The 19,131-nt window shown below is 35.8% G+C and overlaps 1 protein-coding gene across 3 annotated transcripts in view; it reads left to right on the top strand.

The window, feature by feature from the left end:
• Positions 1-18,918, top strand: part of LOC124167757 (N-terminal kinase-like protein) — a 28,706-nt gene extending 9,788 nt beyond the window's left edge. The window contains exons 6-17 of one of the 3 annotated variants that reach the window (XM_046545770.1): positions 823-1,137; positions 1,631-1,754; positions 4,200-4,297; positions 4,405-4,497; positions 4,729-4,864; positions 5,636-5,827; positions 6,405-6,572; positions 7,579-7,727; positions 10,443-10,484; positions 12,057-12,188; positions 15,648-15,771; positions 18,278-18,918. In XM_046545770.1, the coding sequence (XP_046401726.1) occupies positions 823-1,137; positions 1,631-1,754; positions 4,200-4,297; positions 4,405-4,497; positions 4,729-4,864; positions 5,636-5,827; positions 6,405-6,572; positions 7,579-7,727; positions 10,443-10,484; positions 12,057-12,188; positions 15,648-15,771; positions 18,278-18,414 (1,710 nt within the window). In that variant the 3' untranslated portion in view covers positions 18,415-18,918. The remainder of the gene's footprint in view (positions 1-822; positions 1,138-1,630; positions 1,755-4,199; positions 4,298-4,404; positions 4,498-4,728; positions 4,865-5,635; positions 5,828-6,404; positions 6,573-7,578; positions 7,728-10,442; positions 10,485-12,056; positions 12,189-15,647; positions 15,772-18,277) is intronic. The other 2 variants (XM_046545771.1, XM_046545772.1) reach the window with 2 other exon arrangements.
• Positions 18,919-19,131: the final 213 nt, after the last annotated feature.

The following is a 19,131-nucleotide window of genomic DNA, read 5'->3' as shown; positions in this document are numbered from 1 at the left end:
ATTGTCTCCTCAATTTTCCATCATATTCTTTCGGTATTTATGTATTGGCTCCTAAAATCATTCTTTGTCAGTCCAGTATAATTTTGGAATAAGTTATTTCAATATGTCTTATCAAAAGTCACACATACTTGTTACTCTGTTAAATAATTTTAATAAAATCCCTATAGAACGCATAGAAAAGTTGCAAAAAAAGCCGTTTTTAGTGTATTTGACCCTGTTCCATTCTTTTTTAAAAATCTGGAAAGAATGAGAGTCATTCTTTGACATTTGGGAAACAATACATATTTTTTAACATGCCTATATTTTCTAAAAAATTGAATTTTGAAAAGTCACCGTTTATGTCAAATGTTAATTTTTTATCAAACTTTTTTGAGCAATAAATCAGAGTTGAGCATCTTTATGCTGTTTACATTCTTAAATAAATGTAATAATGGAGATTTTGTTTAAAAAAATGAAATATCTTGTCTTGTTCAGGTTTAAATCCTGAAAATTGATTTTAAATGATGGTGTTTGACGTACTTTAAGCCTGCATTTTTATTTTAAAACATCTCAGGGAACTTTTCACCATGTGAAGCTGATATACCTTTATCAATCAATTATTAAAGGTAGTTTATTGGTGTTATTATTTACAAATTACTCGTAGAAACCAAAGTATTTACATCCCACGTATTAATGCCTATTCGAATGTAAGGACTACATTTCGCCTACCCCTGTTGTAATAGAATATGTAGGCTTCTAAGGCATATATATCCAAAATTATTACCATCGCTGAAATGTTTCTCTAATTTCCTGAATTTTTCATTATCATTTGTATTTTTTTAGATACCAAAGCAGCTATGTCCTGTATATTGTGAGTTGGTTGGATCAAGCCCAGCTTCTCGACCAAACCCCGCTGATGTAATCACTCGGTGTCGAAAATTAGGGGGGTACTTCAAGAATGATCTAGTAGATGCTCTTCTTTTCCTTGAAGAGATCCAAATCCGTGAGAGGAGTGAAAAGAATAGGTTTTTTGGAGGGCTTGCTGTTCAAGTGGATTCCTTTCCGGACAATGTGTGCCGTCACAAAATCTTACCTCAGCTAATTACTGCATTTGAATATGGAGATGCTGGATCTGCTGTACTTACTCCTATGTTTAAGGTACTCACTATCTGTTTTTGTTACTACCTCAAGAATATTACTCTCTTTTAGTTTTTCCATCTGTCCATGGCTGTTGAATTTTTTTGTAGCTTATGTTCAACTTATTGCTAATAAATTGTTTCCTATTTGTGCCATGGTACAAGCCCATACACTAGCTGTCAGATTAGTGGAAATCAAAATTTCTATGGTGTAAATTGAGCTACTAAGTGTGAAAAATCCTTATAGAGGAAATAATTTTCCTTGTTAAGGTCCCAAACTAGGATTCCCTAAATTTGATCTAGATTATGGGAATGAAATTGTTGGAACCTCTTTTGTGGAGACCTTAATTTTTTTGGTAATCATATTTAAGTAATCTTGTTGACTTCAAACGAGCTATTTCTTCTATGTTAACACTTACTAGTTAAACCTTACAATAAAATATTTCTCTGTAAATCTCTTTTCTGATTTCTATTCTTCAGTATTAGAGATTAAAATTTAATATTTTTGCTTTTAGCTTGGGCGTTTGCTGGATGAAGCCGAATACCAAAAGAAGATAGTGCCGTGTGTTGTAAAGCTGTTTGGATCAAATGACAGAGCTACTAGAATTCGTCTGCTTCAGCAGTTGGAAAATTTTATCAGTATGAAGATTTTTTTAATAATTCTATTGTAATAATTGTGTTGTATTACTTATAAGTGTAGAAAAAAATGGTTATAAGGCCACACAGAGTTAGGGGCATGGAGTACCGTTTTTCCTAGCCCTCTAATTCCAGAAATCTTCGAATGGCACTGTATTGTACATTCTTATTGTTCTGGTTGGTACAGAGAGGGGGAGGAATAGGGTGCATTACAGGATTTCAAGCTATCCCATATTTTCTTGGAGCAGTGGTATCAGAAACTATTTTCTCTGAATGTAAACGTCAGTGGTACCTTTCAGTATCAGTTGAAACCTTGGAGAATTTAATTTGTACGTATTGGAGTGCACACAGCTTTATTTAAGTTCTGGTGGGGGAAGGCAAGATTCTTTGGGCTCTACAATTTCTCTGGGTGGCCCTGGTAGTGTTTATCAAAGTATTTTTTACATTTCTATTATACATGTTCGTGTCTTTTCACAATAACTTAAGGGCTGCAATTGGAGAGTAAGTTTTGTCTTATGCTATTAACAGCCATATTGAAGAAGTAGATGATAACTTGGTTAGCAAGTGGCAAAAAATTAATGACACAATCATTGAATCATTTGCACCTCGAGGGGGGATATTATGGATGAAACTGGTCTCTTCTGGAAAGCTCTTCCTGAAAGAACAATTCATCACAAAGGAAATTAATGTCATGGAGCTCAAAGAAGCAAGTAGTGCCTGATAATGCTTCTCACCACAAACCAAGATGGTAACGACAAATTGAAACCTATTGTCATTGGTAAAGCTCTTAATCTAGATGCTTTAAAAATATCAGAAAATTTTCACTGGCTGTAAAGTATCATGCAAATAAGCATGAATGGATGTCTGTGGAACTATTTAGGCAAAAAGTTCTATATTTCGAGGGGAAATGTGCCGAAGAAAATAGAACTGTAGTGCAAATTATTGACCATGCTCCTGTTCATAAAGTGGATGGCCTCGAGCCCAAGAATGTTAAATTATTATTTTTGGAACCAAACAGCTCAAGCAAGGTTCAGCCTTTGGACAAGGGAATCATAGAAAACTTAAATATCGCAGCAACCTTCTCCAACATTATATACGCAACATAGGTAAGATGAAATACAATAGCATATTATTTTCTTTTAAATCTGTAGATCATACACATGTTTCTAGATCATTGCATTTAGATAGTGCCACAAGGATCAAATAGGTGGCTCCTTGGACTCTACTGCATGCTGTCAGAAGCATAGCTTGAGCATGGAACAATGTTTCAAAGGAAACTACATATTTAAAACTGCTGGAGATCAACAGGTGATGGGGAGGTAGTAGATGATATGGCTGAGGAGACCATATTATCCTCAATTATTATAGGAGCTACTTGCTAATGAACTTGAAAAGTTCAATCAAGTTTGCCCTACAAATCAAGCTGTTAAAGCATCACTTACCTGCAATGAGATGAAGACTTGGCTACAAATGAAGAAACAGTGAGTGCAGAATTGACCAACACACCTTTGGAATTCGAGGAAGAGTGTGATGTAATGGATTACAGTGATGCAGTGTCTATTCCTCCTTCCCCTTGTGATATTAAAGAAGCCTTCAGGTATTTGCACAATTTTTGTAGGACACATTCAGAGATTAGTGTATGAAAACATTAATTGCCATTGTGAATAAAATATTTGACAATGGTTTGCAACAACATAAAATCAAAGATTTTTTCACCCGAAATGAGTGATTTCAAAGAAATAAATACTAATATTTTATATAACCCCATAAATCAGAGCTTTTTAAAAGTTTAAGACCAAATGTTCTAATAATAAAGTGCAAGTGTTATCCTAAAATGTATACTCCTCCTCAATACCAACTCTCGATATTTTTTCCCCCACTTTGATTTTACACAGTGCCCATATTTTGGTCCCTCCAACTGCGTAAAATCAAAGTTTTACTGTAGTTACTTAGCTACTTGCAACGAGATGATTAGGTTTTGTTTGTAATGGTTATGGATTTTTCATGCATAGGTACTTATTTTAGTGCCATATAATCCAGTATTTGCCAAGATTTAATGCTATTGTGCAGCCATCAAACTTGTTCTCCATTTGCATTAAAATTATTTAGAATATCATAAATTATGTGTAGCAATTTGCCCATAGTAAGCTACTTTAGATTGTCATCTTGTTTATTCTCTACATCTTTACCCTTTATTTCTTCTTGATTTAAGTGTACATTTTTGGTGTTTGGCTGAGGCTCTAATTTGTGGATGTGGTTGAATTTTGGTATAAAAATAATTGGATTTGATCAAGTCTTTAAATCCCTATGAATCTATAGTCAACATGCTTTTTTTTGATAATCTTTTGCTTGTTGCTGTCTTGGTAACAATGATCATTATAAATGAAAGACAATGCGGTAGGCATATCGTAATGAGCTCTTATTTTCACTTTTTTTGCATATTTGAAGATCATTTACAAGCCTCTACTGTGAATGATCAAATTTTTCCACAAATAGCGCTGGGTTTTATGGACACTAATGCTACTATTCGCGAACAAACTGTCAAGGTAAGTGCTTCTATTTGTTAGAAGAAAAGATAGTTTTATTCTGATTTGTTAGTAATTCAATTAATTTTTGATTTTTGTGCTGGTAATATAAAAAAAACCTTTTTCAGTCAGTTATCCAGTTGGCTCCTAAATTGAATTATAACAACTTAAATGTAGAGGTGCTTAGACATTTTGCCAGGCTGCAGTCAAAAGATGAACAAGTAAGTTTCATTTCTTGATGTATAATCTTTAATATGTAAAAAAAGTATGCTTAGTGAATAATATGAGAATCTTGATTTTCATAGCTAAATTCTATATCTTGTGAAATGGAAGTGATGTGTTGCAATAACTCTCTTAATGACAGTTTGTGATGATCTTAGTGTAAAATAATACTTATAGTTTTCTTACATCCAAATAATTGATTAGTTCCTTTAAATCTTGTATTTTTTCAGGGTGGAATTCGTACAAACACTACTGTTTGTTTGGGTAAAATTGCTCAGCACTTACATCCCCAGATAAGACAAAAAGTTCTTATTTCTGCCTTCATTCGTGCCATGCGCGATCCTTTTCCGCCAGCACGCTCTGCTGGTAAGTTGTTCCAGCCTCAAATAGAATTTGATCTTCTTTTACTTTTTCACTAGGTGATTTTTCATTTCACAAATTTAATTCAAAGTTAAAGCTTTTGTTAGTTTGGCACAAAAATCACATGAACATTGAACATGATTTTAAATGAAATTGCTTCCCTCTCCATCCTTTCTCCGTCACCTTTCCCTTTTCTTATCCAACATTTCTACTAGTTGACTATCGCCAATACCCTTGAAATTACCTATGACTACTCTCCACCCCTTTCAATTTTTTTATTACATTGTCTCTGGATAGGTATTAAAGAGAGTAGTGCTACCATTGGTCATGCACTATGTAGATAAACATGGTGCCATATGGTATTGCTAGTCAGCTGCATTATTCCATGTTGGCCAACTGAAGGCACCAAAATCCACAGGGAAGATTGATGCCTTGATAACATGAATAGCTCAAAGTAGTGCTTTGGTGCAAAGTTCAAGGGATCTTGGTCAAGGAAAATGATTTATTAGCAATGGATCTTTCTCTATTGAAGTCCATTTTCCGTTGACTCTTTACAGGTTCATAGCTAACTACTCATTGTTTGTTTCTTAACATTTGTTTTTCAAGCTTTAAAAATTCTCTCTATGTATATGGTATCCAGCATAACTGTGTTGTCATCTTAATTTCCTGTTGAAATTTACAAAGATTTTTATGTCAGTATAACATTTAAAAATCGTATTTCCGGACTAATTTTTGTTATTATGATTGGTATTTAATTTCCTTTTTTCATTTTTGTAGGTGTACTTGCCTTGGCAGCTACTCAGCAATATTTTCTTCTGTCTGAAGTTGCCACCCGCATTCTTCCTGCCCTCTGTCAACTAACTGTGGATCCTGAAAAGTCTGTTAGAGATAATGTTTTCCGTACTGTTCGTGGATTTCTTGGGAAGCTGGAGAAGGTATCTGAGGATCCAAGTCTACGTGAATCCATGGGTAATTTATTAGTTATCATATCCTTCAAAATTTTTAAGATTATATTTATTGATATTCATTTATTTGCTATCTATGTAATGCCCTCTTTTTAACTTTCTGGTGTGCCTTGTTGCTAGTTTTTGTTATTTGTCAAATTTAAGCTAAGCATGAAGCCTAGTTTAAAATTTGGACGCATAAATTATTGATTGCATTATTCTTTAAAAAACTTTTTTAATTTATTAATTTTCTAGGGTTTGACTGGTAACCTCGCCTGATCAGTATGAATACCAGTAGGGCTTATGTTATTTTGTTCAGATAAATTCTTGCTATGTTTACTCTTCTTTGTTCATGAGGGTGAAAATCTTTCGCATTTTTAGTGTCCTTTGTGGCCGAAGAGTTTACTATTCTAAATCTTAAAAGATGAAAGAGATCAATTAAGTCTGAGGAAGTTCATGTGTGTTGTTTTTATCTCTTTTCTTATCCACGTAAATGCTGTAAATATTTATCATTCTTTTGTATACATAAGTATATTTTACGTAGCTGCATATTTGCTTGAGTATTTACCTCTGCTGAATGTGCCTTGCGTTCCTCTTTGCAGAGGCTGATGTGCATACTGCCACTCCTAGCCTTTCCAATGCTGCTGCTACGTGGGCTGGTTGGGCTGTAAGCGCTGTGACGTCCAAGTTTTATCGTAGCCACTCGGATACTGTACGCTCAGCTTCTGTGATGCCAGGAAGCAAGAGTTTAAGCAAGCCTGGATCTCTAGGTAATTTTTGTGAAAGTAAAATTAGAACCTTTTTTACTTGTGTCTTATGTATAATTTCAAGTGAAATCTCAATGGAAGTTGTGGGAATGTTTGCCATTGCACTGGGAATGAATTCTGGTAAAAATAATATTTGTTGGTTCTTCTATTTTATTTCATGGTCAAAACTAGTCTTTAAGGTAAGGTCGTTATTAATTGAACTATTTTGGTACTACTGGTCTCTAATGTATGTATGTATAGATATTCATGTATTCATGGTTACCTGATACACTTTAGTATGTGTGCCTGAACTGCTAGAGTGCTTTGTATTGTGCCCTCAGCTTTGACCCAGCAGAGGTGAGCAGATTTAAGATTCCATTTCTAGTACAGGTTGTCTACTAACCTTTGAAAATTGGTTAATCCTGAAGTCAGTTATGAATCATCAGTACTGGGGAATTTATGTAAATTTTAAATTCATATTGAAGTCTGGAAAATCAGCTAGCAGAACTTAAGAGTGTTAACTCTTCATCCCTGCTTTCTGATAAATATGTATATTGGCTGCTACGTAGTCAGTGATGGTATTTTATGACACTGCAATAAATGCATTTAATTTTTAGATAATCTAAAAACTTTTTTATAATTTTTTAACCGGTGCAACTTAAGATGTATAAATCTCAAAATATAGATATAAAATAATGTCATTTTTTCATAAGGTGCTATATTTAATAAAATTACCCTCATTATTTATTGCTAGTATCCCAGAAATAAGGTTAGCAATATTTTTTTTGCAAAAATAATTGTTTATGAAAATTAAGGGTGGCTATTTTTTTCACCAGATATTCAATTGCACAGCACATGATAATTTCTAGCCATTGATGCTCGCTCTGTGGAAAACTGATTGTGTTAAATTAATTTTGTGAATAAGTGCATCAGTTTTTCCTGCATGTATACCATCCACTTAATTTGCACTGAATCTGTTGATAGTATTTAGTGGAACTCGTGAATTAAGAGTCATTTTGTCTTTGTGCAGAGCAACCATCTAGCAGTAGCATATCCACCACCACCTCCAGTGTGACATCCATGACCTCATTAGAGCAGGAGGAAGTCAGTAAAGGGAATGAATCTGTGTCTGATTACGATGAGACCTGTTGGGAAGCTGAGAACTGGGGAGATATGGAAGTAAGCATCGCTTGCTTTTTTTATTCATTGTTGTGTGCTACATTGTACTGGGAGCTAAATGGTACTTGGGAGCCTCTAGAGACTAGCAGGCTATGGCTTAGATTGCTTGTGCAACCGAGAATGAATATTTTTCAGAATAACATGGGAAGCACTGTATGACCACAGTAAACAATTAGCGCTCCTTAATTTTCCTTTAAGGATAATTTTGGTTTTTAGGTGATTTTTCGGGTTTTTAGCTTTTATGATGACTTTTTCCGTGATCTGGATAGCTTTATTTATTTACTTTGCTACTTTTTGAAAACCAAATCCCAAATAATTGTCATTTTTACATATTCCATGATATAAGTTCAGACCATGAAATAAAATGCTGAATTCTAGATGCTGCTGTATTACACCATGCTAAAATTCCTGTGAATGAGTCTTCCAAGTGGATTGAGAGCTTGATGATCCAGAGGTACCTGTTTTAAATCCTGGATAAGCCTTCGGGCACCCCTAATCAAAATTCTTAGAGAGCATGAGGTTTCCAAGGGGAAAGAACTGATCCCCAACCCTGAATGTGTGATGTTTACTTGCCTGTGGCTCTGTCCTGGAGAGCTCTAACCTTACAAATCCAAACCAACCTTAAGGTTAAATCACTGAGTAAATGATGTTTTCCTGATCTCACAGCAGAGTTCATATCCACAGGCTAAAATTTGGTTAAAGAACCCCAATAGCCCCAATTAATAAGGATGCAGAAATTGCGTTTTGAGACATGAAAATTCCCATGTCTACCAAAAAAACATGGAATAAATGACCTTGAAGACCAAATTTTTTAAAAACGTTTTCGCCCATCTCTATATATATGTGAAATTTAGTCCGGCATAATAAGATCTACCCACCAGGGTACAACCCTGCACCTTGAGATGTGACCTACACATCTTTCATGCAACTATGCAGATTTCTCCTCTACCTTTAGAAGTGCATTTGGATCATTGAAATTTAAATTATGTTCAATGAAAGGTTTTATTTAATGTTTTTATTTTTGTTTGAATCACAAACTGGATCTATTTTATTATTGTCTTTCCGACTGATTTATGGCCCTCTTTTATACTGCTTCTAGTTTTTATTTACTACAATATAGGAGCCCTAGTTAAAATGAATTTTTCCATCATGGACTGATTTCTGCATCCTCAAGGAAATTTTGTAAAAGTATGAGGAAACTTTGTTTATATTAAATTAAATTTTTATGTAGTAAAACTTGAATTAGTCTTCATATCAATCATCAAATGTTGAGTTTTTTGTATTCCTCTTCACGTTTCCTCCTAAATTCATGAGTTCCCCCGATAACATTACTTAAAAGTGCACTAGACTGTTGGCGATTATTGTCGAATCACCATTTGGGAGTAAAGTTTAGAGCATCAGACTGATTGTCGATGAGTTGGCTTTGTGGAACTCCATGGATAGTAGTAATTGAAACAGCTGTAGTGATTTTCCACACTTTTTTAATCTTTCTCGACCGGTTTCAATGATTACGCATCATTTTCAAGAGCTGTCAGACAGACTGTTTCAAGAGACAGCTCTTGAAAATGATGAGTGAAACCGAAAATGATTGAAACCAGTCAAGAAAGAGAAAAAAAGTGTGGAAAATTACTACAGCTGTTTCAATCATTACTATTTAGAGCATCTATGGCTTTATGTCCCTTTAGCTTGGAAGAAGTGATCAGTGGAGGAAAAATCATTTGCCTAGATTTCCTTAACTTGCATCAGGGGGTCTAACACTTAAGCTACCTAGGCATATTCTTTCTTGCCTGTAGAGGTTAAGTAGGATTCAGGCTTGTATCCCATTCAATGATACTTTAATATGGGAATTTACTTTCAAGTGTTCAAAAACCATAGAATCCTTTATTTTGTACTTTCTTTTATGTGAATTCATTCTTCATTCCAATTTAGGTTTAAGCTCATTGACACTCTGATTGTGTTTAGAATGGCCTGAGGTGTGATTTGTTTTGAAAATGTCTGGGGTAGTGCCTTGAATCCATAAAGGCTTCCTATTCTGAAGAAAGCAGTTACACCTTATTCCTCTTTCAGCTTACAGAACAGGTAGATATAATGATTTTGAACAACAGTCAGCCGATAAGAGGACATTACTGAATATAATGATAATACTTACTGCCTTATATGGTCTTCTATATGAAAAAAATTGGATTTTATAATATCAAAAATAATTTCTTGCATTTTTCAATCACAATACAATAGTACAACTTGATTTTAATTGTTGTTATAAGTCACAAACACGATGTTTTCATTATCACAATTATCACCGGAGATTTGATTGGTAAGACTGGCTCAATATTTTTGCTGCTATGGCATGGTAAAAGTAATGAATATCTTCGCACCTCATTTAAGATTTCCTAAATAACTGATCCTTATGAAAATGATAAATGTGTCCCCTAGAAAGCTAATTTGTGAGCCACAATACCTTACTTCATCTAAAACTCATTCTGTATTTAATAATAGTTAGAAAATTTAAAACAAGGGGCATTTGAAGTTTGTACCCCATGCTTACTGTGTACCAAAATTTTACTTTCGTTTCCCTTAATTTTGAATGCTATTGTTGCCATATCATACTTTGCGAGCTACAAAAAAATATAATTATTAATTTTCTTATATTTCAAATATGTATTGTTGTCTTGTTAATGAGTGAATGTATTGTTTGAAGTATTGTTCTCTCTGAAGCTGGTACTGGATTGGATCTCTGGTTCATTAGTCTACTGGAAGGTAATATTTAAGAGTTTTTACTTTTAGCCTATGAACAATTTGCTGAGCTACTGGACTATTGATCTGCCTTGAACATATTTATAAGCTCATTCATTAATTATTGTATTAAAATGGATTTTGAACAGGAATGAAGGGCCGTAATTAATGATCATAAATTATATTTTTTCATTTATCTATCAGCCCTGAGAATTTTTCTCTAAAATACCGATGTCGGAAGGCTTTAAATGTTAGACTTCAGTTTTCACTATATGTTTACATTATGTTGAAATTTTTGCATCTTAAGATGCTTGTAAAAATATAGGTGAAAGGATATTCTCTCTGTGCTTTGTCCCAAAAGTTGGTCTGGATAGGTGTTCATATAGCATGACCTACAATTAATGTTTAGTATGTGCAGTTCAAGTTGGAGTAGGGAGGCAATTTCCTTTTCAAACACTGCTTTACCCAGCCAGAATTTTACTTGGGGATGTTGTAAATAAATATCCTTCTCCTAAATACGAGCCTGCCCCTTCAATCAGTAGCCTACTGCTTGCTAGGCCACCACCCTTCGCAATAAAATTGTGAAAAACTGTATTTTATGTATTGATTTAGGTGAAGGCTTTCAGTAAATTAATTAATAATATTTTACTTGCACTCTGTAGAAAATAGTGGGCCGTGTGAAATATTTTGATGAATTGTGTAATAATGTAACTCTTAATAATATTTCACTCACAATCAGTCAGTGATTCAACTCGTAAGGTTGGTTTGCTTCGGTTAGGTAATGCCTCACACCAGGTATTTTGTACCACACATGTAGAGAAGAGGAGTATTTTCTTTCCCAGAGCCACCTTGCAGAGTGAGGATATTTTCATTATGGATGTCCTAAGACTTCAACTTGGATTTGAACAGGAGATCTTTCGATCAGCTGCCAGTTTCTCTACCCATCAGGCCATAAAGCTCCCATTTACAATGCATGTAATTTTTAAACAGTGGTATTTGGAGTTATAATTAGTTTTATTATGTTAATAAAAGGACTGCATATGTACTATATTTTCCAAAGCGTTTACTGAAATACATAAGATTGTTCTTACTGAGCTAGTGAGGTTGAGGGAGTTCTCTTGGGTTAAGGACTGGATCAGGACTGTGGCTGTGGCCAATAAATCCATAACAACCTTTGTCATCATCAGTCCTTACTAGGACTCTTTTACTTTCATGAATAAATTTGTGGACTTTGCATTTTCATTCGATTTATAGTATTCGTGGTGGTATTCACAAATTTCCTCATGATTTTGGATGGTGTTCTGACCCTACCACCACATTCAAAACTGCAAACAATGATGGGATGACAAAAATTTGCATTCGCAAAAATCAAGGAGGGTTCCTTACTTATTAAGATAGCAGAGGTAGTAGCCATTGAAACAAAGCAGCCTTTACCATGACTGGATGGATAAATCCTGAGAATTTTTAAAAATTACAATGAGTATTATCTGAAAAAAATACAACAATAATGGATATATAGAAATAGTTATCCAATTCCACAATGTGAGGCTTCGAGACAGTCCTGTGGGTAAGTTGCAAAATCTTACTTGTTGGCAGACTCCTGCAGTTGGCCCATTGATGTCTTCCGACGCCAAGCGTCCAGCAGCTGATGGTGGAACCACTTCTGAAGGGGGTGATGCAGATAGTTGGGACAATGAAGATTGGGGAAGTCTTGAAGTTGGTTCAGGGGTATGTTATTGTCATTATTTTCATCACATTTACCTCCTCTCAATAGTTTCATTCACAATAATGTTTCAGGATAGCCAATAGATAGCCTAATATTCTATGTACAAGTCACAATACAGGGTTTGTCCCAAAAGTAATGTGCCTTTTTTCAAAAAAATAGATTTATTGATCAAACATATTATACAACTTAATACACTTCAAAATAGTCTCCTCCCACGTCTATACGCCTTTGCCAACGTGTTTACCATGCATTGTAGGCCCTCTGGAACTCGCTTTGCGGAATGCTGTTAAGGCACCTCGTCGTGGTTTTTAAAATGTTGTCTAGGGTCTCCAGATGCTTTCCTTTCAGCTCCCTTTTTACCCTAGGAAACAAGAAGAAGTCTGTCGGGGCTATAGTGGGCCTGTGGCACCGTTGAAACACCGATCCGGGTCAGATAGGAGTTGACTACGAAGGCGGTGTGACTCGGCGCGTTGTAATAGTGGAGTCTCCATGACGACCGGATCTCTGGCCGGATGCGGGTAACTCTGTGAACAATTCGATGAACATCTGTTTTCGGCAAATTTAATTGTTCTACCATCAAACGAACACTCATTCGGTGGTCTTTGTTCAGCAAATCTCGTACACGAGTGACATTATCGTCCGTTCGCGATGTTGATGGACGCCCAGAACGGGCCTCATCGGCCACTTCTTCCCGGCCTTCCTTGAACGACTTGTGCCACTTTTTGACCTGCGAGTATGACAAGCAATCATCCTTGAAGGCCTCAGTGAGCGAATAAAATGTTTCCTTCGCCATCATTTGAAGTTTGACGCAAAACTTTATCGCATAGCGTTGCTCCGAAGTTCTCTCCATCCTAACCACGACGAGGCACTGCACGGAGGTTTACTAAAAATGAAGTCCTACCGTTCTGAAAGCTCGTATGCAACTGAAAGAGGCGTCACTTACAACCTTAGAGTCCCTCCCACCACTTCCAACCGGTCGCACAGGTGGCGTTGTATAGTCGCGTGTAAAAAAAAATGAAGCTCATTACTTTTGGGACAAGCCCTGTATATGGCAAAGCTTATCAACTTATTTCAGAATTACAGGTGTGAGTTTTAAAAATATTTTTGCATTTTCTGTAGCTGACCTCTGCTGTTTATACCTTCCACCTTCCCTTCAGCATCAGTTGTAATCTGGTCGTTGTGTCTTATAATGTGGTTGATTAAATTATCCTGCCTCTGAACAATCCAATAAAAGTATTTCATCTAATCAATAGCATAGAAGTCATGGCAAAGCATTGTCATTATTAGGCTCAGGGGTGGGGGACTTGTTTCATAATACATATGTTTGTTTCCTGCAGCTTAAGGGTTAAAAATGTGTCTTTAAAATTTAGAAGTATTCATTGCTGTGATTCCAAATGAATCTCTACTTTGTAATCGCTAATATTATTATACATATGTAGTTAAACTTGGATAACGATTTGCTTCACTTAAAATTCAACCCCTGTTATCTATGCTCCCCAGCTCACACATTTACATTGTATGCTGTATAATCGTTAGGATATTTTCTTGATGGTAGCCTTAATCATCGCTGTATTAATGTAAGTGTTCGTAATTATTTGATTTGTAATTATATGTGTTATTATGAATTTTGGGCCTTGAGCACTTGCATGCCCCAGTAAAGAAAAAGGTGCACTTTGAACCCAAACATTACAAGGGCATGATAGCCAATGGTAAGAAAGAGATTTCTCCCAGCCAAGAAGGGAGAGAGATAAAATGCCACAGAAAGTGCCAGTTTATCTCTTCCTTGGTGATAATTGTCATGTATTGTGTTTGAATACGAATATGCACTGTGATATTTAATTCAAATGGGTGTTGTTATATAGCATTCTCTGCTCGAGCTTGTATCTGACTCATCTCACAATATCTTACGGACTCCATACCTATCTGCTGCCAGGAGGATTTGGTCAAAGGATGAGTTATGCTAGTTACTACCACAACACCCAAAATTTGGCAAAATCCATAATTGAGGAAAACCAAAGTCCCAGTGGTACCATATCATCTTAACTTTATTTGACTCATTTCAAATATTATTCTTTTCTACTAAGGTGATCACCTAGCAATGGCTGGGGGCAATAACAATCATTTGGCCTATTTTAAAATTATTAAATAATCTATTGCTTCGAAACTTGGGCTAATTGGACCAAATAACTCCTAAATAACCATTTCTATTTGTCTTCTGAACCAATAAAAAAATATAGCAATCAAATCATGGAGTCAACTTTTGTTGCTTCCCCTTGTCAGAATGAATTTAGTTTTTCTTCTTGTGGTTTTGTTGTGATATTCATCAAGTATTTGCAGATATTGTAATAATTTAATTATTATTATATTATTGTAATAATATTGTATTGTAATTGTAAACTGCTCAGATGATATGTGACAGCTTTCATGATTTATTTATAACATTATTTCAATTAATTTAATTTTTGGGTCAATCTCAAACAGTACATACTTACACACTTTTTTTAAATCTCAATTACCCCTGAAAACAGCACCCTCTGACCTTTACATCGGGAGTTAAAACAATCAACAACAGGCGATCACACACACCCATGTCCTGGAAGGGGAAACTAATCCAGGCAGGACTTGAACCCGTGAATTTTGGTCTGGTAGGTGAGGGCTCATCCCCGCCGCCACCGAGGCCGACAAATTTTGTTAATTCTATTGCCATTTATGCTCTGTTGAATATATTTATTTTATTAATACATGTGACACATGTCTGGTAATTATTCAATGAAATAGTCAGGCATAGCTCTGGTTGCAGCATTCCTTAATTTGAAAGTACATGGTAAGTATAAAGTAATTCTATCGATGAAAATTCCCTTCCATTGACTTGGATTCAAATTGGGAGCCATTAAAGTTGCACCAGATGCTCTACCACTTAAGTTACGAAGCCTCTTCTTTCTCTGTGATGTTCTGGTAGCTTTAGAGGGCAAGAAGGTTTTATGCTTTCTTGTTGCTATGACACAAGAAAGCATGGTTGTGTACACAGCACCACAGTCCCTAGGCTAAAGAACTGTGATGAACATCCAGAACTTAGGATGTCAGGGTATTCATCATAGACATTTTACTAGGAAGTAATTGCAGACAAGCTAGTGGTGTTCCTTAATAGCATCCCCCACAAGTGCATATGAAGTGCAAAAGTTCTGAGAAGCACGAGTCACTGGTGGTGATAGCCAGCAATATGCTGCAGAGGAAGAAGTTGCCTTATTACCTTTGGTGGTACAATTTTGAGAGGTTTTGGTTCAAATCGCGGTCAAGGCATAAGAGATTTTTTTCTGTCTGGAGTATTTGCTCTTTGGTCTGCTCGTTTGGTAAAGTGATGGAATTTAAGTTTGATTGATTGATGTAATATACATGAACTGGGATGCTCTCAATTTTCTTATGATTACGCATGCTAAGTGAATGTGGTTTGTATTCTCCAGGGTCCTGCCTCAGAAGAGGGTGCTAGTGGTCAGGGCGAGAGCAGTACGCCAGGAGCAGGGTCAGGGAAGGTGGGTGGTGGTTGGGATGATGCAGAGTGGGAGCCCATTGAAGAGACCACTGGAGGTGAGTTTTTCTCTAGCCTCTACACATCTATATACTATTAAATGCACTTCTGACCACTCAATGATTCTCTTACTCATTCATGCAAATGTTTGGAGTGAAGGAGATGAGATAAGACTAAAAGTCATAGAATCGACCACCCCCTTTAAAATTGTCTGAAATCCTAGGAAAACGTGTCGAAACGCTAAATTTTCTATTTTCCATCTATGACAATTTTGCCAACTACCTATATGCCTATACTTTTTGGAGGGATTTGGGGGTAAAAAAATTGATTTTTCAATAACATCAATTTTTTAATCCAGACCATGTGATACATCAAGTAACCACTTTTCAGACGGATCAGAGCACTTTTATTGTTAGCCAAATGGTGCAATTTTTTTATTTCATGAATTGTTATCTTAACAAGAGGGCAAGATAGCCTGTTGCATCATGTAGTTCTTCAAAAATTGTAAGAACTGGCAGAGTGGGCAGAAAAGGCTGCAAGCCTTTTTCTGAGAGGTGAGAGCCCCCCGAATGAGCGAAATCAAGTTATTTTAATGTGATTATTCTTGAAGGAAATGATGAAAAACAACATTAACTGACTTGATACATGCTTTGCTGTTAACACATAAATTATTTTTGTGCAGTGATTTTTCACTAAGATAGCGACTTTTCAGTCTACTAGCTATGAAACAACCTGTGGGAGCAGTAACCTAAGTACTATCTCTGTCATATCCTAGTAATAACTCTGTACTGCAACATTTTATTACCACTGAATTTTCTCCAGGATTGTATTAGGTGTTGACCTTCTCATTGAATCAGTTATAGAAATAGTGCATTTCTCCATTTTTTCAAATAGCAATTTTCAAATATCCCAAAATCAGCATTTAGTAGCATTTGTATCAGGGTTAGTTGCACTTAATGATTAACAATCGCAAACATCCATAATTTGAAAAGGAGTAACCTACCCAGTCCAGATGTGAATCTGTGACCTTAGGTTAGGCAGGCAAAGGCTTTACCCTGCAACCTCCAATGCTAGTAATTTTCATCAATTCCACCCCTTCATAGCAAAAAAAAATCGGTTATCATTATTGGCCTTAGGAATGACAAAACCACACATGAAGCAATGGTTCAAATAAATGTTGATCACTAATTTTGCACTGCTATCCTTCTTTAGAATGGAGTGGTATGTCTTAGTACCAGGAGGAATATTTTATACTAGCTTTCGGAAAATACTAGCACTGAAGAAACTATAAAATATGACGTATTTGTGCTCTTTAAAAGTTTAAACACTTAAGACTCAATGCCATTTGTTAATACAGGCACATTTGTTTACAAAAGTTTCATCTGCTGGAAAGGCAGATGAGCAAATTTACCACTCAGTGATGCTGAATATAAAATGTTAAGTTTATTTATGTCAAATGTAAGTATTAATTTTGATAAGCGATCGAAGCATATTTTTTTATTTCCAATAGTGTGTATCAGCAAATTTAATGTGAAAACTAAGGCGATTAATAAAACTGTTTTATTGCTACAATAATGCCAGCTCAGAGAATGGTACTTGCTGGTATGTTTTTGTGTATGGCAGGGGAGCAGCTAAGAATTAAGGCTAGGGAGGGTTTTTTCAGCACAACTAATACTTAGGGATGTGGGGGTATTGCATACCCGCCAGGGTAAGTGGGAGTTACAGGGGCCCTCCACCATAAAAATTTTAAGATTAATGGTTCAAAATAGCAAGTTTTACGGCTTTCTGAGGGATATTTGATTAATCCCAACACTATCAGGGTTCCCACTCAACCGTGGAAACCTTAAAACCGTGTATAAGCCTTGAATTTTGTCTACCGTGAAAAAACCTGGAAATAGCCGTGAATTTCGCCATGAAACCTTAGAAATCTCTCAAACTTGATTGTCGAACTACGATTGGCAGATTAAAAGAAAAATCTATCTTTCGATCGTGTTTCAAAGCCGAGTCACGTGCAGATACTGTCTACGCATTTATCTACACACGTGTATTCAAAGACCTTAAGCCTGCGATTGGAAGACATTAACCCTGGTAAAAAATCAGGCACTTCTTCACTTCCCTGCCACCCTGCTCTCTCTATTTTCCCACTCAGACCCTTGAGCCGGACCTGAATTTTGCTAACGATATGTGTCGTCATAAGAGATAGCACTGTCATTGCTGAGTTTGCATTCAAGGCATCTGTTGCGTATGTTACACTTTTAGTTAACATGCGGCCGATAATTGTTACATGATCAACATTTCTGCCTAAAATGCCTGATCTACAAACCGTGAATTTGATGACATTTAGACCGTGAAAACCTGGAAAAAACCGTGAATTTTATTATGTGGTTAAAGTGGGAACCCTGACTATTCTACAAGTAGTACTAATCCATTAAGTAAAATGGATTAAACTTATAAATTTCTCTGAGCTCTGGACTCTGAACTATCCCCCAAAACCCCCCCTCGCTGCACCACTGGTGCATGTAAAAGTGTTTTGTTAATTTTGAATGTTTTTCTGCTCATTACCAGCCACAAATCGCATGGAAGAAGCAAAGAAGAAAAGGGAGGAAAGAAAATTACAAAGACAGAAAGAGCTGGAGGCACGCCGAGCTACAAGGCTGGCCGGAACAAGCAGTGCAATGAAACTTGGGGCAAAAAAAGTGTGAATAGAGTGAATTCATCACCTCTGTGCTTCCCAGTGTCTTATGAACAGTCATTACCTAAGCACTAAAAACTTTTGAGGAAATTCAAAATGGCCAAAGAGGAGCATTGCTACTTTTTGGTTGGAAATGAGTGTGCCATGAAGAAGTCTTAAGACTTCGGACTTCTGGACAGAATTTTAAGGTTTTGAAGAGCAGTTCATTTGTATGCATTTTGATTTATTTTTATTTGAAAGCTGTATGTTGCAGTAGTAATGGATCTTGAGATTTTTGTCTGAAAGTATAGTCAATAATAACTTAATCACAGCAATACCATTCCCGTGTTTGAGGACTTTTTTATTTTTTCTCATAATTTGTAAACTTTGAATGTTCAAGCATGTGTAAAATGTTTTTTTATTTTATTCCTATATACCAAAGCTTAGGGACCACACTTGATTGAGATTGTGAATGCTTTTTATACTCTATTATCTTTCCATTTGCATTGCAAAAAATAAATTGTTCTTTCTGAAATATTTATTTACTTGAGGAAATCCTCGGGAGCAATTTAGGTTATTAGTGACGTGCGTATGGAGTGAATAATTCCTTGTAACAGGGGAAGAATAAATGAATAGGAAAACTTTGCGAAAAGGGTCCATATTTGAAATGGTCGACTAAAAAGCTTTCAGAAATAACCATGTGATTTTTTTTTTTTTTTTGCAGTGTTTCAGGCACTACCTCAGGCTA

Source organism: Ischnura elegans, chromosome 11 (assembly GCF_921293095.1).
Source record: "Ischnura elegans chromosome 11, ioIscEleg1.1, whole genome shotgun sequence".
NCBI classification, from domain to species: Eukaryota; Metazoa; Arthropoda; class Insecta; order Odonata; family Coenagrionidae; genus Ischnura; species Ischnura elegans.
This window is presented reverse-complemented; position numbering and strand designations above follow the sequence as displayed.